At 38.0% G+C, this 17,284-nt stretch overlaps 1 protein-coding gene across 14 annotated transcripts in view; it reads left to right on the top strand.

Annotated features, from left to right (window-relative positions):
• Cep152 (centrosomal protein 152) overlaps positions 1 to 17,284 on the top strand; it is a 96,767-nt gene that overhangs the window by 33,720 nt on the left and 45,763 nt on the right. For all 14 annotated transcript variants that reach the window (XM_074065904.1, XM_074065902.1, XM_074065898.1 and 11 more), the window contains one exon: positions 15,833 to 16,037. In XM_074065904.1, coding sequence (XP_073922005.1) covers positions 15,833 to 16,037 — 205 coding nt within the window. The remainder of the gene's footprint in view (positions 1 to 15,832; positions 16,038 to 17,284) is intronic.

The raw sequence follows: 17,284 nt of genomic DNA, 5'->3' as shown, positions 1-17,284 counted from the left end.
AGCAAGCAAGCACTTTCTTTGCTTTCTAACTTGGCTCCCTCTAGGAGTACAGGATGTGCTATTTCAGTGGTCAGCATTCAGTCTGAAAAGAAATTAGGGAGGCCTCATTTGTTAACTGAGCAAAAATAGTGCTTATTGTTGCATGTGAAGATATGTTGTAGTATATTTTATGTTTCTTCTATAATGGTATCTATTTCTTATAATTATTTAGTCCAAGTGGTTTTGATAGGTGAGATTTTATATATACAGACATATTTACACAATACACATTGCATTTACAAAAGTTATATATTCCCAAAGAGCTCCTTTTATAACATTAAAAAAGTCTGCCTAATTTTTTGTTCTTTTTTTTCTGTCTCTCCACTTGTACAATATCTTATAGGAAACCCGTCTATTGGAACTTGCTATTTTTCTTGTGGATTTTGTGGAGGAAGACCTCAAAGATTCAATTTTCATTACATAATATCACGAGTGTATACTATCAACTGTTGTCAAAAGTAACTCTTCCTCCATTATTGAAAAATTAAAATATAGATTAAGAAAACAGAAGAAAGTAATGATTACCCATAACCTTACCTCATCTCAAATGAAGAAAACCACTTGTAACATTTTAGTGCATAATTTTTACATTATCTATTTTGTATGTTTCTAAAAGATGAAATAGTCCATTGCCAGTGGCTCCCGCCTGTAATCCTACCTACTCAGGAGGCAGCAATCAGGGGGATTGTGGTTTGAGGCCAGCCTGGGCAAATAGTTCTTGAGACCCTATCTTGAAAAAAAAAAGAAAGAAACCATCACAAAAAAGGGCTGGTGGAGTGGGTCAAGTGGTTGAGCATCTGCCTAGCAAGCATGAGGCCCTGAGTTCTAAATAAAAGATGAAATAATACTGAGTATATTATTTTATGAGTTGGCCTTTTAACTTAGTACATTGAAACCTTCTAATGCCAGTACATATTATTATATGTAATTTAATAGATATATAGACGAATGAAGCATGTTTTTAGTTAGTAATAAAATGTTCTGAATTTTCATTATACATGATGCAGTGTTGTTATCGCAACATCCAAATAGTCAAGTCTTTAGTCATGTCTTTGATCATCTCCTAAGACACATAGTGATTTTCTTGCTAACGGTGTACATAGTTGAGGATTTTGGTAAACGTTGCCAAACAGCCCAAAAGTTTGCATGACTGCTCACATTACGTGGTGGCACCCCAGCCTGTGTTTAGACTTCTCACTTTTCCTATTTAAAACTTTGTGTCATATATCGTTAGAGCTGTCACTGTTTCTCAAGTAATCTCTTTGAGTACTTGATGTTTAAAAAGTTGATTTTTTTCAAGTGCTTTTTTATATTTTATATTTACTTTCTAAACCTTTAAAATTATGGTTATAACACATACAGAAATGTGTGTGAAACATAAGTGTGGAGCTTAATGAGTAATTCTTCAGTGAAGGATCATGGGATCACCACCCACCCAGGTCACAAAATAAAAATGGCAGTGGCTGTTCACGTCCCTCTTTCCAGTCATCACATTAACGTTAACGGCTATCCTAACTGTATTGGCAGTCATTTTCCTGATCCTTTTAATACACAGTTATTCACAGCTCTGTAGCTGTGAATATTATTAGGTTTAACTTCATATGACAGGAACTCCTGCATCAGCTGTTCTTTTTTTTTTTTTTTGTAGCTTTATTGATATATGTACTTCACAAATAACAAAAGTTACCCATTTAAAGTATACAGGTCACTGGACTTTAATATATTCATAGAGATGTATAACCTCCACTGCCTAATCTTAGCCTCCCCTGCAGCTGGGTGTTCCCCCTTTCCTTTGCTTGCCTCCACAGCTCCAGGCAAGCACTAATCTACTTTCTGACTCTGTGGGTTTCACATCAATGGAATCATACAGCATGTGGTGTTTTCCATACAAATATGCAGTTGAACAAGAGGCCACGAATAGCCAAGGCAATACTCAGTCAAAAGAACAATGCAGGAGGTATCACAATACCTGACTTCAAACTATATTACAAAGCAATAACAATAAAAACAGCATGGTACTGGCACAAAAACAGACATGAAGACCAGTGGAACAGAATAGAGGATCCAGATATGAAGCCACACAACTATGAGCAACTTATCTTTGACAAAGGAGCTAAATATATACGATGGAGAAATCGCAGCCTCTTCAACAAAAACTGCTGGGAAAACTGGTTAGCAGTCTGCAAAAAACTGAAACTAGATCCATGTATATCACCCTATACCAAGATTAACTCAAAATGGATCAAGGATCTTAATATCAGACCCCAAACTCTTAAGTTGATACAAGAAAGAGTAGGAAATACTCTGGAGTTAGTAGGTATAGGTAAGAACTTTCTCAATGAAACCCCATTAGCACAGCAACTAAGAGATAGCATAGATAAATGGGACCTCATAAAACTAAAAAGCTTCTGTTCATCAAAAGAAATGGTCTCTAAACTGAAGAGAACACCCACAGAGTGGGAAAAAATATTTGCCAATTATACATCAGACAAAGGACTGATAACCAGAATATACAGGGAACTTAAAAAACTAAATTCTCCCAAAACTCATGAACCAATAAAGAAATGGGCATGTGAACTAAACAGAACTTTCTCAAAAGAAGAAATTCAAATGGCCAGAAAACACATGAAAAAATGCTCACCATCTCTAGCAATAAAGGAAATGCAAATTAAAACCACACTAAGATTCCACCTCACCCCTGTTAGAATAGCCATCATCAGCAACACCACCAACAACAGGTGTTGGCGAGGATGCGGGGAAAAAGGAACCCTCTTACACTGTTGGTGGGAATGTAGACTAGTACCACCACTCTGGAAAAAAATTTGGAGGCTACTTAAAAAGCTGGACATCGATCTATCATTTGATCCAGCAATACCACTCTTGGGGATATACCCAAAAGACTGTTACTCCAGAGGCACCTGCACATCCATGTTTATTGCGGCACTATTCACAATAGCCAAGTTATGGAAACAGCCAAGATGCCCCAGCACTGACGAATGGATTAAGAAAATGTGGTATCTATACACAATGGAATTTTATGCAGCCATGAAGAAGAACGAAATGTTATCATTCGCAGGTAAATGGATGGAATTGGAGAACATCATTCTGAGTGAGGTTAGCCTGGCCCAAAAGACCAAAAATCGTATGTTCTCCCTCATATGTGGACATTAGATCAAGGGCAAACACAACAAGGGGATTGGACTATGAGCACATGATAAAAGCGAGAGCACACAAGGGAGGGGTGAGGATAGGTAAGACACTTAAAAAACTAGCTAGCATTTGTTGCCCTTAATACAGAGAAACTAAAGCAGATACCTTAAAGCAACTGAGGCCAATAGGAAAAGGGGACTAGGAACTAGAGAAAAGGTGAGATCAAAAAGAATTAACCTAGAAGGTAACACCCACGCACAGGAAATCAATGTGAGTCAATGCCCTGTATAGCTATCCTTATCTCAACCAGCAAAACCCCTTGTTCCTTCCTATTATTGCTTATACTCTCTCTACAACAAAATTAGAGATAAGGGCAAAATAGTTTCTGCTGGGTATTGAGGGGGTGGGGGGGAGAGGGAGGGAGCTGGAGTGGGTGGTAAGGGAGGGGGTGGGGGCAGGGGGGAGAAATGAACCAAGCCTTGTATGCACATATGAATAATAAAAGAAAAAAAAAAAAACAAATATGCAGTTGATTTGCACCCTTTATCAGAAAAAAAACAAAAAAAAACATTTTCCTCATTGAATTGCCTTTTATCTTTGCTGATAGCCACTTGTGTAGACCTATTTCTGTACTCTCCATTCTGTTCCATTGATTGCTTTGGTAATATCAAAACTCTTGATGGGACAAGTTCTTCAACTTTGTTGTTTGTTTTCAAAACTGCTTTGGCTATTCTGAGTCCTTTGCATTTCAAAACATTATGATTAGCTTGTCAATTTCCACAAAAAAGCCTCATGCAATTTTAAATAGTTTGTGTTCAATCTATAGACCAATTTGGGGAACACTGATATCTTAATAGACTCTTCTGTATTTCTCTCTCTCTCTCTCTCTCAAACATACACACACACCCCTACCTTTAGTTTTTCTCAGTAGTGTTTTGTAAGTTATTAATTTTTGTAATTTTTTAAAATATCTTTTTCTGTTTCCACTGTGGTTAGTTGCTATTATAACATTGGATTATTTCTGTGTAGAGATTGCCCTTTGGTAGATGTAATTTCCATTTATTTTGAAAAATTGCCTTTAATATTTCCTAAGCTCATGCTCACTGGTGACAGTTTCTGTGCCCTATTTGAGATGTTCATGTATTTGCTGATTATAGAATCTTGACCAACTGTTCTTCTATTTCAGCACTTTGAAAGAGAAGTTTGTTAACTGCCTGGCCTTAATATTTTCTGAAGAGAATTTCTTTGTTATTTGAATGTTGTTTTTACCTGCAATATATAGTTTTTCTCCATTTTTTCTCTTTATCATTAGTTTTCAGCATTTGATTATGATTGTTTAGGTGTGTTTTTCTTTTCGTTTATAATGTTTGAGGTTTGTTTAGTTTTTTTTGTTGTGCTGGAGGGGTACATTGTAGCATTTACAGAAGTTCTTACAAATATCAGATGTATCATACATGAATTCACCCCTCTCTACCATTCTCCTTTATCTCCCTCCCCCCATTCCTGGAATATTTTCAACAGTATTTGCACCATATTTATCCTCCCATGCCCTTTCCCCACCTCCTCCTCCCTCCCTCTAATGCCAGTTCCCCTAGATAGGACCTGTTCTGACTTCCTGTTCTCCAATTTTGTAAAAAAAAAAAAAAGGACATTTTTGTTTGTTTAAGATAGCTACACAGGGAGTTTCTTTGTGGCATTTCCATGTATATATGTATTATAACCTGAATTGATTCATCTCCTGTATTTTTCTTCTGTCTACCTTAGTCCCCTTCTTATGGTAGTTTCAACAGGCTTAAAAATTCTATATTCTTGTATAGAAAGTACATCAATCACATTCAGCTTCTTAATTTCCTTTACCCTCCCCCTCTCATATGTGACTTTCCCTTAGTGTGACCTGCTTTTCATAATATTGCTGTACATGTATTAGTTATATTCCACATGTAAGAAAGCATGCAGCTTTTGGCCTTCTGAGCCTGGCTAACTTCACTTAAGATGACCTCCATTCCATCCATTTACTTGCAAACAACAAAATTTCATTCTTTGTGGTTGAATAAAATTTCATTGTATATAAATACCACATTTTCTTAATCCATTCGAGTGGGGCATCACATAGCTTAGCTACTGTGAATAATGCTACAATAAACATGGGTGTGCAGCTGCCTTTATTGTAACCTGACTTACATTCCTTCAAGTATGTCCCTAGCCGTGGAATTACTGGGTCATTTTGCAGTTCTATTTTTAGTTTTTTGATGAGCCTCCATAGTGATTGTACTACTTTACATTCCAACAGCAGTGTATGAGGGTTCCTTTTTCCCTCATACACATCCTTGCCAACATTTATGTTGTTTGTGTTCTTGATGGTAGTCATTCTAACAGGAGTGAGGTGGACTCTCAGTGTAGTTTTGAATTGCATATCCTTTGTGGTCAGGGATGTTGAGCATTTCTTCATGTGTTTTTTAGCTATTTGGATTTCTTCCTTTGAGAAAGTTCTGTTCTTTTGCCCATTTCTTCACTGGGTCATTGAATTTTGGGGGAGTTTAGTTTTTTGAGATCTCTGTGTATTCTAGTTATTAATGTCAGATGTATAGCTGGCAAAGATTTCCTCCCATTCTGTGGGCAGCCTCTTCAATTTAGAGACCATTTCTTTTGTTGTGCAGAAGCTTGGTAATTTCATGTAGTCCCATATGTCCATCCTTTCTCTTAGTTGCTGAGCTATTTGAGTTCTGTTAAGGAAGTCATCGCCTATGCCTGTTGCTTCCAGTGCATTCCCTGCTCTTTCCTGCACTAGCTTCAAAGTTCAGGTCTTATGGTAAGGTCCTTAATCCACTTTGAGTTGATGCTTGTACAGGGTGAAAGATGTGAATCCAGTTTCAGTTTTCTGCAGGCAGAGATCCAGTTTTCCCAGCAACATTTGTTGAAGAGGCTGTCTTTTCTCCATCATATGTTTTTGGCACCTTTGTCAAAAATTAGGTGGGTGTAGCTGCGTGGATTCATATCTGGGTCTTCTGTAATTTATGAATTTATTGTCTTTTGACAAATTTGTGAAAATATTAACCACTTTTTCTTCAGATATCTTTTCAGCACCTACATCTTTGTCCTCTCCTTTAGAGTTTCTAACTACATGTATACTAACTCTTTTGATACTGTTCCACAGTTCCCTGGGACACTACTTTTATTCTAGTGTTTTTCTGTTTTTAATTTGGATAATTGCTATTGAGATGTTCTCAGGTTCTCTCAGTTTTCTTCCTGTCCTCTCTAATGAAGTTTTTAAAATTAAACTTTCAGATACTTGCTTTTTTAATGATAAAATTTAATTTGGCTCCTTTTTTTTTTTCATTTTTCTTTTATTATTCATATGTGCATACAAGGATTGGGTCATTTCTCCACCCTGCCCCCACCCCCTCTCTTACCACCCACTCCGCCCCCTCCCTCTCCCCCCCCAATACCCAGCAGAAACTATTTTGCCCTTATTTCTAATTTTGTTGTAGAGAGAGTAGAAGCAATAATAGGAAGGAACAAGGGTTTTTGCTGGTTGAGATAAGGATAGCTATACAGGGCATTGCCTCACATTGATTTCCTGTGCGTGGGTGTTACCTTCTAGGTTAATTCTTTTTGATCTAACCTTTTCTCTAGTAACTGTTCCCCTTTTCCTATTGGCCTCAGTTGCTTTAAGGTATCTGCTTTAGTTTCTCTGTGTTAAGGGCAACAAATGCTAGCTAGTTTTTTAGGTGTCTTACCTATCCTCACCCCTCCCTTGTGTGCTCTCGCTTTTATCATGTGCTCATAGTCCAATCCCCTTGTTGTGTTTGCCCTTGATCTAATGTCCACATATGAGGGAGAACATACAATTTTTGGTTTTTTGAGCCAGGCTAACCTCACTCAGAATGATGTTCTCCAATTCCATCCATTTACCAGCGAATGATAACATTTCGTTCTTCTTCATGGCTGCATAAAATTCCATTGTGTATAGATACCACATTTTCTTAATCCATTCATCAGTGCTGGGGCATCTTGGCTGTTTCCATAACTTGGCTATTGTGAATAGTGCCGCAATAAACATGGATGTGCAGGTGCCTCTGGAGTAACAGTCTTTTGGGTATATCCCCAAGAGTGGTATTGCTGGATCAAATGATAGATCGATGTCCAGCTTTTTAAGTAGCCTCCAGATTTTTTTCCAGAGTGGTTGTACTAGTCTACATTCCCACCAACAGTGTAAGAGGGTTCCTTTTTCCCCGCATCCTCGCCAACACCTGTTGTTGGTGGTGTTGCTGATGATGGCTATTCTAACAGGGGTGAGGTGGAATCTTAGCGTGGTTTTAATTTGCATTTCCTTTATTGCTAGAGATGGTGAGCATTTTTTCATGTGTTTTCTGGCCATTTGAATTTCTTCTTTTGAGAAAGTTCTGTTTAGTTCACTTGCCCATTTCTTTATTGGTTCATGAGTTTTGGGAGAATTTAGTTTTTTAAGTTCCCTGTATATTCTGGTTATCAGTCCTTTGTCTGATGTATAGTTGGCAAATATTTTCTCCCACTCTGTGGGTGTTCTCTTCAGTTTAGAGACCATTTCTTTTGATGAACAGAAGCTTTTTAGTTTTATGAGGTCCCATTTATCTATGCTATCTCTTAGTTGCTGTGCTGCTGGGGTTTCATTGAGAAAGTTCTTACCTATACCTACTAACTCCAGAGTATTTCCTACTCTTTCTTGTATCAACTTAAGAGTTTGGGGTCTGATATTAAGATCCTTGATCCATTTTGAATTAATCTTGGTATAGGGTGATATACATGGATCTAGTTTCAGTTTTTTGCAGACTGCTAACCAGTTTTCCCAGCAGTTTTTGTTGAAGAGGGTGCTATTTCTCCATCGTATATTTTTAGCTCCTTTGTCAAAGATAAGTTGCTTATAGTTGTGTGGCTTCATATCTGGATCCTCTATTCTGTTCCACTGGTCTTCATGTCTGTTTTTGTGCCAGTACCATGCTGTTTTTATTGTTATTGCTTTGTAATATAGTTTGAAGTCAGGTATTGTGATACCTCCTGCATTGTTCTTTTGACTGAGTATTGCCTTGGCTATTCGTGGCCTCTTGTGTTTCCATATAAATTTAACAGTAGATTTTTCAATCTCTTTAATGAATGTCATTGGAATTTTGATGGGAATTGCATTAAACATGTAGATTACTTTGGGGAGTATCAACATTTTTACTATGTTGATTCTACCAATCCATGAGCATGGGAGATCTCTCCACTTTCTATAGTCTTCCTCAATCTCTTTCTTCAGAAGTGTATAGTTTTCCTTGTAGAGGTCTTTCACATCTTTTGTTAGGTTTACACCTAGGTATTTGATTTTGTTTGAGGCTATTGTAAATGGAATTGTTTTCATACATTCTTTTTCCGTTTGCTCATTGTTAGTGTATAGAAATGCTAATGATTTTTCTATGTTGATTTTATATCCTGCTACCTTGCTATAGCTATTGATGATGTCTAGAAGCTTCTGAGTAGAGTTTTTTGGGTCTTTAAGGTATAGGCTCATGTCATCTGCAAATAGGGATATTTTGACAGTTTCTTTACCTATTTGTATTCCTTTTATTCCTTCTTCTTGCCTAATTGCTCTGGCTAGGAATTCCAGTACTATGTTGCATAGGAGTGGAGATAGTAGGCATCCTTGTCTGGTTCCTGATTTTAGAGGGAATGGTTTTAATTTTTCTCCGTTAAGTATAATGCTGGCTGTAGGTTTGTCATATGTAGCTTTTATAATGTTGAGGAACTTTCCTTCTGTTCCTAGTTTTCTTAGAGCTTTTATCATGAAATGATGTTGGATCTTATCAAAGGCTTTTTCTGCATCTATTGAGATGATCAAGTGGTTTTTGTCTTTGCCTCTGTTAATGTGGTTTATTACATTTATTGATTTTCGTACGTTGAACCACCCCTGTATCCCTGGGATGAAGCCTACTTGGTCGTGGTGAATAATCTTTTTGATGTGTTGCTGAATTCGGTTTGCCATTATTTTGTTGAGGATTTTTGCATCAATGTTCATTAAGGAGATTGGCCTATAGTTCTCCTTTTTGGAGGTGTCTTTGCCTGGTTTTGGGATAAGTGTAGTACTGGCTTCATAAAATGTGTTTGGCAGTTTTCCTTCCCTTTCTATTTTGTGGAACAGTTTAAGGAGGGTTGGTATCAGTTCTCCTTTAAAGGTCTGATAAAATTCAGCAGAGAATACGTCAGGTCCTGGACTTTTCTTTTTGGGGAGACTCTTGATTGCTGCTTCAATTTCATTTTGTGTTATAGGTCTATTCAGGTGATTAATTTCCTCTTGGTTCAGTTTTGGATGATCATATTTATCTAGAAATCTGTCCATTTCTTTAAGATTTTCAAATTTATTTGAATATAGGTTCTCAAAGTAGTCTCTGATGATTTCCTGGACTTCCATGGTGTTTGTTGTTATCTCCCCTTTTGCATTCCTGATTCTACTAATTTGGGTTTTCTCTCTCCTCATTTTAGTCAGGTTTGCCAGGGGTCTATCGATCTTGTTTATTTTTTCAAAGAAGCAACTTTTTGTTTCATTAATTCTTTGTATGGTTTTTTTGGTTTCTATTTCGTTGATTTCAGCTCTTATTTTTATTATTTCTCTCCTTCTATTTGTTTTGGGATTTGCTTGTTCTTGTTTTTCTAGGAGTTTGAGATGTATCATTAGGTCCTTGATTTGGGATCTTTCAGTCTTTTTAATATATGCACTCATGGCTATAAACTTTCCTCTCAAGACTGCCTTAGCTGTGTCCCATAGGTTCCGGTAGATTGTGTTTTCATTTTCATTGACTTCCAGGAACTTTTTAATTTCCTCTTTTATTGCATCGATGATCCATTCTTCATTAAGTAATGAGTTATTTAGTTTCCAGCTGTTTGCATGTTTTTTGTCTTTACTTTTGTTGTTGAGTTCTACTTTTACTGCATTGTGGTCAGATAGTATGCATGGTATTATTTCTATTTTCTTATATTTGCTGAGGCTTGCTTTGTGCCCTAGGATATGATCTATTTTGGAGAAGGTTCCATGGGCTGCTGAGAAGAATGTATATTGTGTAGAGTTTGGATGAAATGTTCTGTAGACATCTACTAGGTCCACTTGATCTATTGCATATTTTAGATCTTGGATTTCTTTATTGATTTTTTGTTTGGATGACCTATCTATTGATGATAATGGAGTGTTAAAGTCTCCCACAACCACTGTGTTGGTGTTTATATATGCTTTTAGGTCTTTCAGGGTATGTTTGATGAAATTGAGTGTGTTGACATTGGGTGCGTACAGATTGATGATTATTATTTCCTTTTTGTCTATTTCCCCTTTTATTAGTATGGAATGTCCTTCTTTATCTCATTTGATCAATGTAGGTTTGAAATCTACTTTGTAAGAGATAAGTATTGCTACTCCTGCTTGTTTTTGGGGGCCATTGGCTTGGTAAATCTTCTTCCAGCCTTTCATCCTAAGCATATGCTTATTTCTGTCGGTGAGATGATTCTCCTGTAAGCAACAAATTGTTGGATCTTCTTTTTTAATCCATTTTGTCAAACAGTGTCTTTTGATGGGTGAATTAAGTCCATTAACATTAAGCGTTAGTACTGATAGGTATGTGGTGATTCCTGCCATTTAGTTGTCTTAGTTGTTTGAAGGTTTGATTGTGTGTACCTAAATTGATGTTACTCTCTACTGTCTTGCTTTTTCTTATCCTGTGGTTTGGTGCTGCCTGCCTTTTCATGGTTAAGTTGGGTGTCACTTTCTGTGTGCAGGATCCCTTGCAGAATCTTTTGTAATGGTGGCTTTGTGGTCACATATTATTTTAGTTTCTGCTTATCATGGAAGACTTTTACTGCTCCATCTATCTTGAATGATAGCTTTGCTGGGTAGAGTATCCTGGGGTTGAAGTTATTTTCATTCAGTGCCTGGAAGATCTCACCCCATGCTCTTCTTGCTTTTAATGTTTCTGTTGAGAAGTCTGCTGTGATTTTGATGGGTTTACCTTTGTAAGTTACTTGTTTTTTCTCTCTTACAGCCTTCAATATTCTTTCCTTAGTTTCTGAACTTGTTGTTTTAATGATGATATGTCGTGGAGTAGTTCTATTTTGATCTGGTCTGTTTGGTGTCCTGGAGGCCTCTTGCATCTGTATGGGAATATCTTTCTGTAGATTTGGGAAATTTTCCGTTATTATGTTGTTGTATATATTACGCATTCTCTTCGCTTGCACCTCTTCTCCTTCTTCGATGCTCATGATTCTCAAATTTGGTCTTTTGATGGAGTCAGTGAGTTCTTGCATTTTCTTTTCACAGGTCTTGAGTTGTTTAATTAATAGTTCTTCGGTTTTTCCTTTAATTACCATTTCATCTTCAGGTTCTGAGATTCTGTCTTCTGTTTGTTCTATTCTGCTGGATTGGCCTTCCGTTTTGTTTTTCAGTTCTGTTTCGTTCTTTTTTCTGAGGTTTTCCATATCCTGGCAGTTTTCTTCTTTATTGTTGTCTATTTTTGTCCTGAGTTCATTTATCCATTTATTCATTGTGTTCTCTCTTTCACTTTGGTGTTTATACAGTGCTTCTATGGTTTCCTTTATTTCTTCTTTTGCTTTTTCAAATTCTCTATTTTTATTGTCTTGGAATTTCTTGAGTGTCTCCTGTACATTTTGGTTGACCCTATCCAGTATCATCTCTATAAAATTCTCATTGAGTACTTGTAGTATGTCTTCTTTTAAATTATTCTTGTGGGCTTCATTGGGTCCTTTGGCATAGTTTATCTTCATTTTGTTGGAGTCTGGATCTGAGTTTCTGTTCTCTTCATTTCCCTCTGGTTCCTGTACTAATTTTTTGCTGTGGGGAAACTGGTTTCCCTGTTTTTTCTGTCTTCCCGTCATTGTCCTTGGTGTTGTTACTGTCCCTGTACTGTGTGCAGTTAAGTATTTTCTAGCTTGTAATAATAACAATGGTAATATTTAGAATGGAAGAGTGAGCTGAGATGGAAAGCAAGAAGTTAAAGAAAAGGGGAAAACAAATATACAGACAAGAGTGAGAAAGCAGAACAAGGTGTCAGACGAGAGAGTCTCAAAGGTATAAACAGGGAGTTTTAGTGTACTAATTGACAGTAAGCTGGTCCATGTCTTCCCAAGCCGTATGGGCGCCAGCCACTGGCGGCCCCGGGGGCCCTCCTCGTTTCTCCGTTTAACGTGAAGTGTATATTCTCTGCACCGGCTGGAGATGTGGAGGGGTCAAAGTTATGCCTTTTCTCAGTGATTATGCCTGCAAAGTGTGTCTCCAGCTTCTCTCCAAGATTTCACTATAGGAGGGTCGCTTTCTGCTTCCTACCTCTAGCCGCCATCTTGGAATTCTCAATTTGGCTCCTTATAGTTTTTCTCTGTTAAGTCTATGTTTTGAATAATTTTAGGCATTTTTTTACTTTAAAGCTACTTTAAACTTATAATTTATTGATTTGTCTTTTCTCTTAAGAATTGGTTGGTTTTATATAAAGTAATTTTAGGTTGCATCCTAGTTATTGTGAATTTTACGTTATGGAGAAATTTGTATGGGTGTTTCAAATCTTAGTTCTCCAGGGTTTGCCGTTTGAGTTTGAGAGCTTGTTTGGAGGTTCTAGCAGGGGAGCGCAGCTACTCGTATACCCTTGACCGAAGAACGGTCCTCCTTTATCGGGGATGGTCGTCCTCTTCGACCGAGCGTGCAGCATTGGGAGGGACGCACATGGAGCGGTGAGGGAGGAAGGGGACACCCGCCTAGCCAGTCAGAACAGCCGAATCGACCCTGGCGATCAATGAGGTGACAGATGTTGCAGCCAGATCGCCCTCACATCCTGCCGTTTGAGTTTGAATTTGCCCTGTACACAGCCCTTAGGAGTTAGGTGTCATGAGACAAGTCTGTGAGGTTTGAATTGCAGTTGTTTTCTCAGTCATTGCTGTTCTTGGAGGTCTGTACTGTACAAACCTAGTTCAGGGCCTAGACTGAGGCTTGTACAGATTTATGTACAACGTTTAGGATGGCTTTCTCTAACTCTGTCCTCTTCAGGAGTCTGCCTGTACTTTGTGGTTAGATTTTTAGCAAGTTGACATTGATGTAACATCTGGTGGTTTTCCTCATGCTTCTTCTGCTTGACAGTCATTGCACTTCTAGGTTTTATGAGGTTTTTGTTTTCATCAGGTTACGGAAATTTTGTTCATTATTTTTTTTCTGTCATCCTCACCTCTCCTTTTGGACTTCAACTAAGCTGGTATTATAAAAATTAATGTGTTATATATATTACTGTTTCAGTTTTCTTTCAGTCTTCAGTTTTATTGAGTTTTATTGCTATCTCTTCATGGTCACTGATCTTCAATATTAAATATACTCTTAATCTAATCTAGTGTATTTTTTATTTCATATATTGTTACTTTTTGCCTCTATTTGAGTCCAGTCGGGTCTTTTTCTGTTTCTTTTCTTATCACATTTATGTTTTCCTTATTCTTCTGGGATATAGGGTATGCATGTTTCTATTTCCCTCCCTCCCTCCGTCCCTTCCTCTCTCCCTTCCTTCCTTCCTTCCTTCCTTCCTTCCTTCCTTCCTTCCTTCCTTCCTCTTTCCCTGCCTCCTTCTCTCTCTCTCCCTCCCTCTCTTTTTCTGTCTCTCGTTCTACCAGTGAGCCATCCTCACAACTCCTCAACCTTTTATAGGCTTTGTTAGATCAGGCTTAGAGAAGACTTTAATCTGGGGCTAATTTGGCCCACTATATAAGGCAATATCTGAGACCCTGAGAATAAGGATATTCCTATTATGGCTCATTAGAACATCACACATTCCCAGCCCTCTCCTGTGCTTCTTTCCCTGGCCTCTCACCCATGCAGAGATGCCCCAAAGCTCTTTTCCTGTGCAGCTCCTTTTCTCTCCTCAATTTTAGCTACTTCTGTTTCCCCAGATGCTGAACTGTTTCTTTGCAACTCAGTAAGATTTTTGGACTCTTGTTTGGGTTTCCTACTCCTATGCTATACTCTGGAGACTTTTCAAAAAGGCAGAAAGCAAGGCAATTCTGGGGCTCAGCTTTTTTTTTTTGGCAGTTCTCGGGGTCTCATGCTTGCTAGGCAGACACTCTACCACTTGAGCCACTCCCCCAGTCCAGCCCTGATTTGTGTTAGTTTTTTCAAGATAGGGTCTTGCAAACCACTTGCCCAGGCTGGCTTTGAACCATAGTCCTCCCTGCCTCCTGAGTAGATAGGATTATAGGTGTGAGCCACTGACACCCGGCCTTGTTTGTTTTTCTGTTCTCAGAAGTCACTGTCCTATTGAGCACCATTGTTTCATCTATTTGATTGATTTTCTAGGTTCTTTTTTTTTTTGCAGTACTGGGGTTTGAACTAGGGCTTTCACCTTGAGCCACTCCGCCAGCTCTATTTTGTGATGGCTTTTTTTGAGATAGGGTCTTGCAAACTATTTGCCCAGGCTTGTCTTCGAACTGCAATCCTTCTGATCTCTGCCTCTTGAGCAGCTAGTATTACAGGCATGAGCCACGGGTGCCGGCAACTTTCTAGGTTCTTAAAGAGGAGGATAAATCTAGTCCTTGCCTTTTTTTTTTTTTTTAATGTAGTCCTTGTTAATCCATCATGGCAAGGAACAGAAAGGCTCATCTCAGGCTTTTGGAAACTGAAATGGAGTTAAGTTAACTTGGCTTTTATTTTTATGTTTTTCCATTTGCTCAGATATCCACCAAGACTTGTGTTTTAATAAGTTGGAAGAGATAACAGCTGGATGTGGTGGTGCACTCTTGTGATCGTAGCTAGTCAGGAGGATTGAGAGTTCCAGGCCAGCTTGGGCAAAGTTAGCAAGACCCTATCTCAAAAACAAAATGCAAACAAAAGAGCTGGGGGCATGGCGCAAGTTGTAGCTAGCTTGCCTAGCGTGTGTGGGTCCCTGGATTTAGTTGCCAGTAACACACACATGCACACACAAAGCGAGAAAGAGAGATAATAGCAATGGTTTGTTAGGGTGCCTGGTGTTAGTATTCTTTTTCCCCCTTAATATCCATGTCATCTTTCTTGGGATGTGTATATATAACGTGAAACATACTAAAAACAAATGTAGGGCATGTCAAGAGTTCACATGTCTAAACTCCTTTCAGTAGCACTGCAAGACTAATCTTAAGAATGGTTTTCTCATGAATGAACTTGTTTTGTATGTGGGGACACAGCAAAAGTGATAGTTGTGTGTATGACAAAATTTAAAATAGTTCTGAGAGCTGGGGATGTAGCTCAGTGGTAGAGCACTTGCCTAGCATGAGTGAGTCCCTGAGTTCAGCTCCCAGCACCACAAAATGAAATAAATAGATCTTAAAAAAAAAAAAAGAATTGCTTTGAAATACTAGTATATAATTGTATAGGTGGCAGTTTTGGTTCTTATCCAACTGCCTACCTTTGAGGTATACTGTCCCTGTTTAGGTGGTTGACTCTCACTCGACTGTCCACCTCAAACCTTGTGATATACTTTTGTTTTCTTAATAAATTCCTCTTTACTTAAAAAATAATAATTGTGTAGGTGGGAAAACCATGGTCACCATTGTGGTTAGTGCTTTTAAGGAATAACTATCTTTGAGCTGTTACTTGATTGAATCCTAATACCCACAATTTCTTCATTAGCATTGTGCAGCAAGAAGCCCCAAATGAAGAGCTTTCAAAAGATGAGGTCATCCTGAAGTTGAAAGCAGAAGTGCACCGGTTGCTGGGTAGCAACTCAGTGAAGCGTCATCTGGTGTCCCAGTTACAAAATGATCTCAAGGACTGTTGTAAGAAAATTGATAATCTCCAGCAAGCGAAGGAGGATGGCAAAAGCTTTGAGGTTGAGGTATGTAGTCTACAGAGTGACTTACTTTCACACTTCCCACATTCAAGTTAAGCCTTTGGCTTTCAGGCATTCATTTGACTATTTTAGAAGTACTAAAGCTTAAAGGAAGAAATGCCATTTAAAGGAATATATTTTCTGCTTATTCTTGGCCTTGGTGAAATCTTTAAGGAGGGGATTTTGATTTTTGTCCTGAAAGACACACCCAAGAGAGAAGATGGGGAAACATTTCAGCCATGAGTAGAATAAATGAAAAGATATAGCAAGTAAATAGATGAGACTGGAGAGTAGGTCATGTGACTAGCAACCTGGATTATATAAGCTCAACCTGTCTGAAATCTTGAATGAGGCCAAAAATCTTTAGATGTCTCAATGTTTATCTTTAGAATGAATGATCATAGGTGCCCTCAAGTCCTGAGGTTAATGACATCATAGTGGACGTCTCTGGCTATAGAAAAATCTATTCAGAGAAAGCCCAAATCAGTGTGAATGTCCCTGATACATTTTAAAATAGAACTGGGCCATCAAAAACCTCCCAAAAATATTTCTAAGTATGCATTCTAAATACTAAGAAGGCCAGAAAAAGTATTTAATGTAGACTATTTGGCATGCCGTTGCTTTTTTCTTTTTTTTTTTTTTTTTAAAGTAGTGGTGGTGGCACTGGGGTTTGCACTCAGAGCCTCACACTTGCTAGGCACCAGGTGCTCTACCACTTGAGCCACTCCACCAGCCTTTGGCATGCTTTTATGAACCCTTTAATGACACTGATTTTTTTTATAGTATTTTACATTTTATGTTTGTTTATATTTATCTTATGTAGAGCAACTTAAAATTATTACAGAGAGTTATGTTTTGCTTTCTTGTCATATGACTTAATAGCATATGAAATAGTCATTTTAAAGCAGAATTTTTCTCAGGAACATCATCTATAGTTATAAAACTGTTCCTATCCAAAAGCAGGACACTGGTCTGTGGCATTTCTGGGATAGAATGTAATGAAAATTGGGAGATTTGCCCATACATCACACTAGGCAGTGGTTGGGAATAGATACCATTCATTGACCAACTGGGCCATTAAGGTAGCGTGTGGTAAAGGCCTTCGGAAAACCAGACTGACTTACTAGCACTCAGGGCCTACATTTACACTGAGTTTTTTTGTGAATATAATAAATAAAACATAGAGGCCTTTTTGTATCTGATCCTGATCCTCAGTAGAGATCTTTTCCTCATTTCAGGTGTAGTTAAAGCTA

Source organism: Castor canadensis, chromosome 2 (assembly GCF_047511655.1).
Source record: "Castor canadensis chromosome 2, mCasCan1.hap1v2, whole genome shotgun sequence".
NCBI classification, from domain to species: domain Eukaryota; kingdom Metazoa; phylum Chordata; class Mammalia; order Rodentia; family Castoridae; genus Castor; species Castor canadensis.
This window is presented reverse-complemented; position numbering and strand designations above follow the sequence as displayed.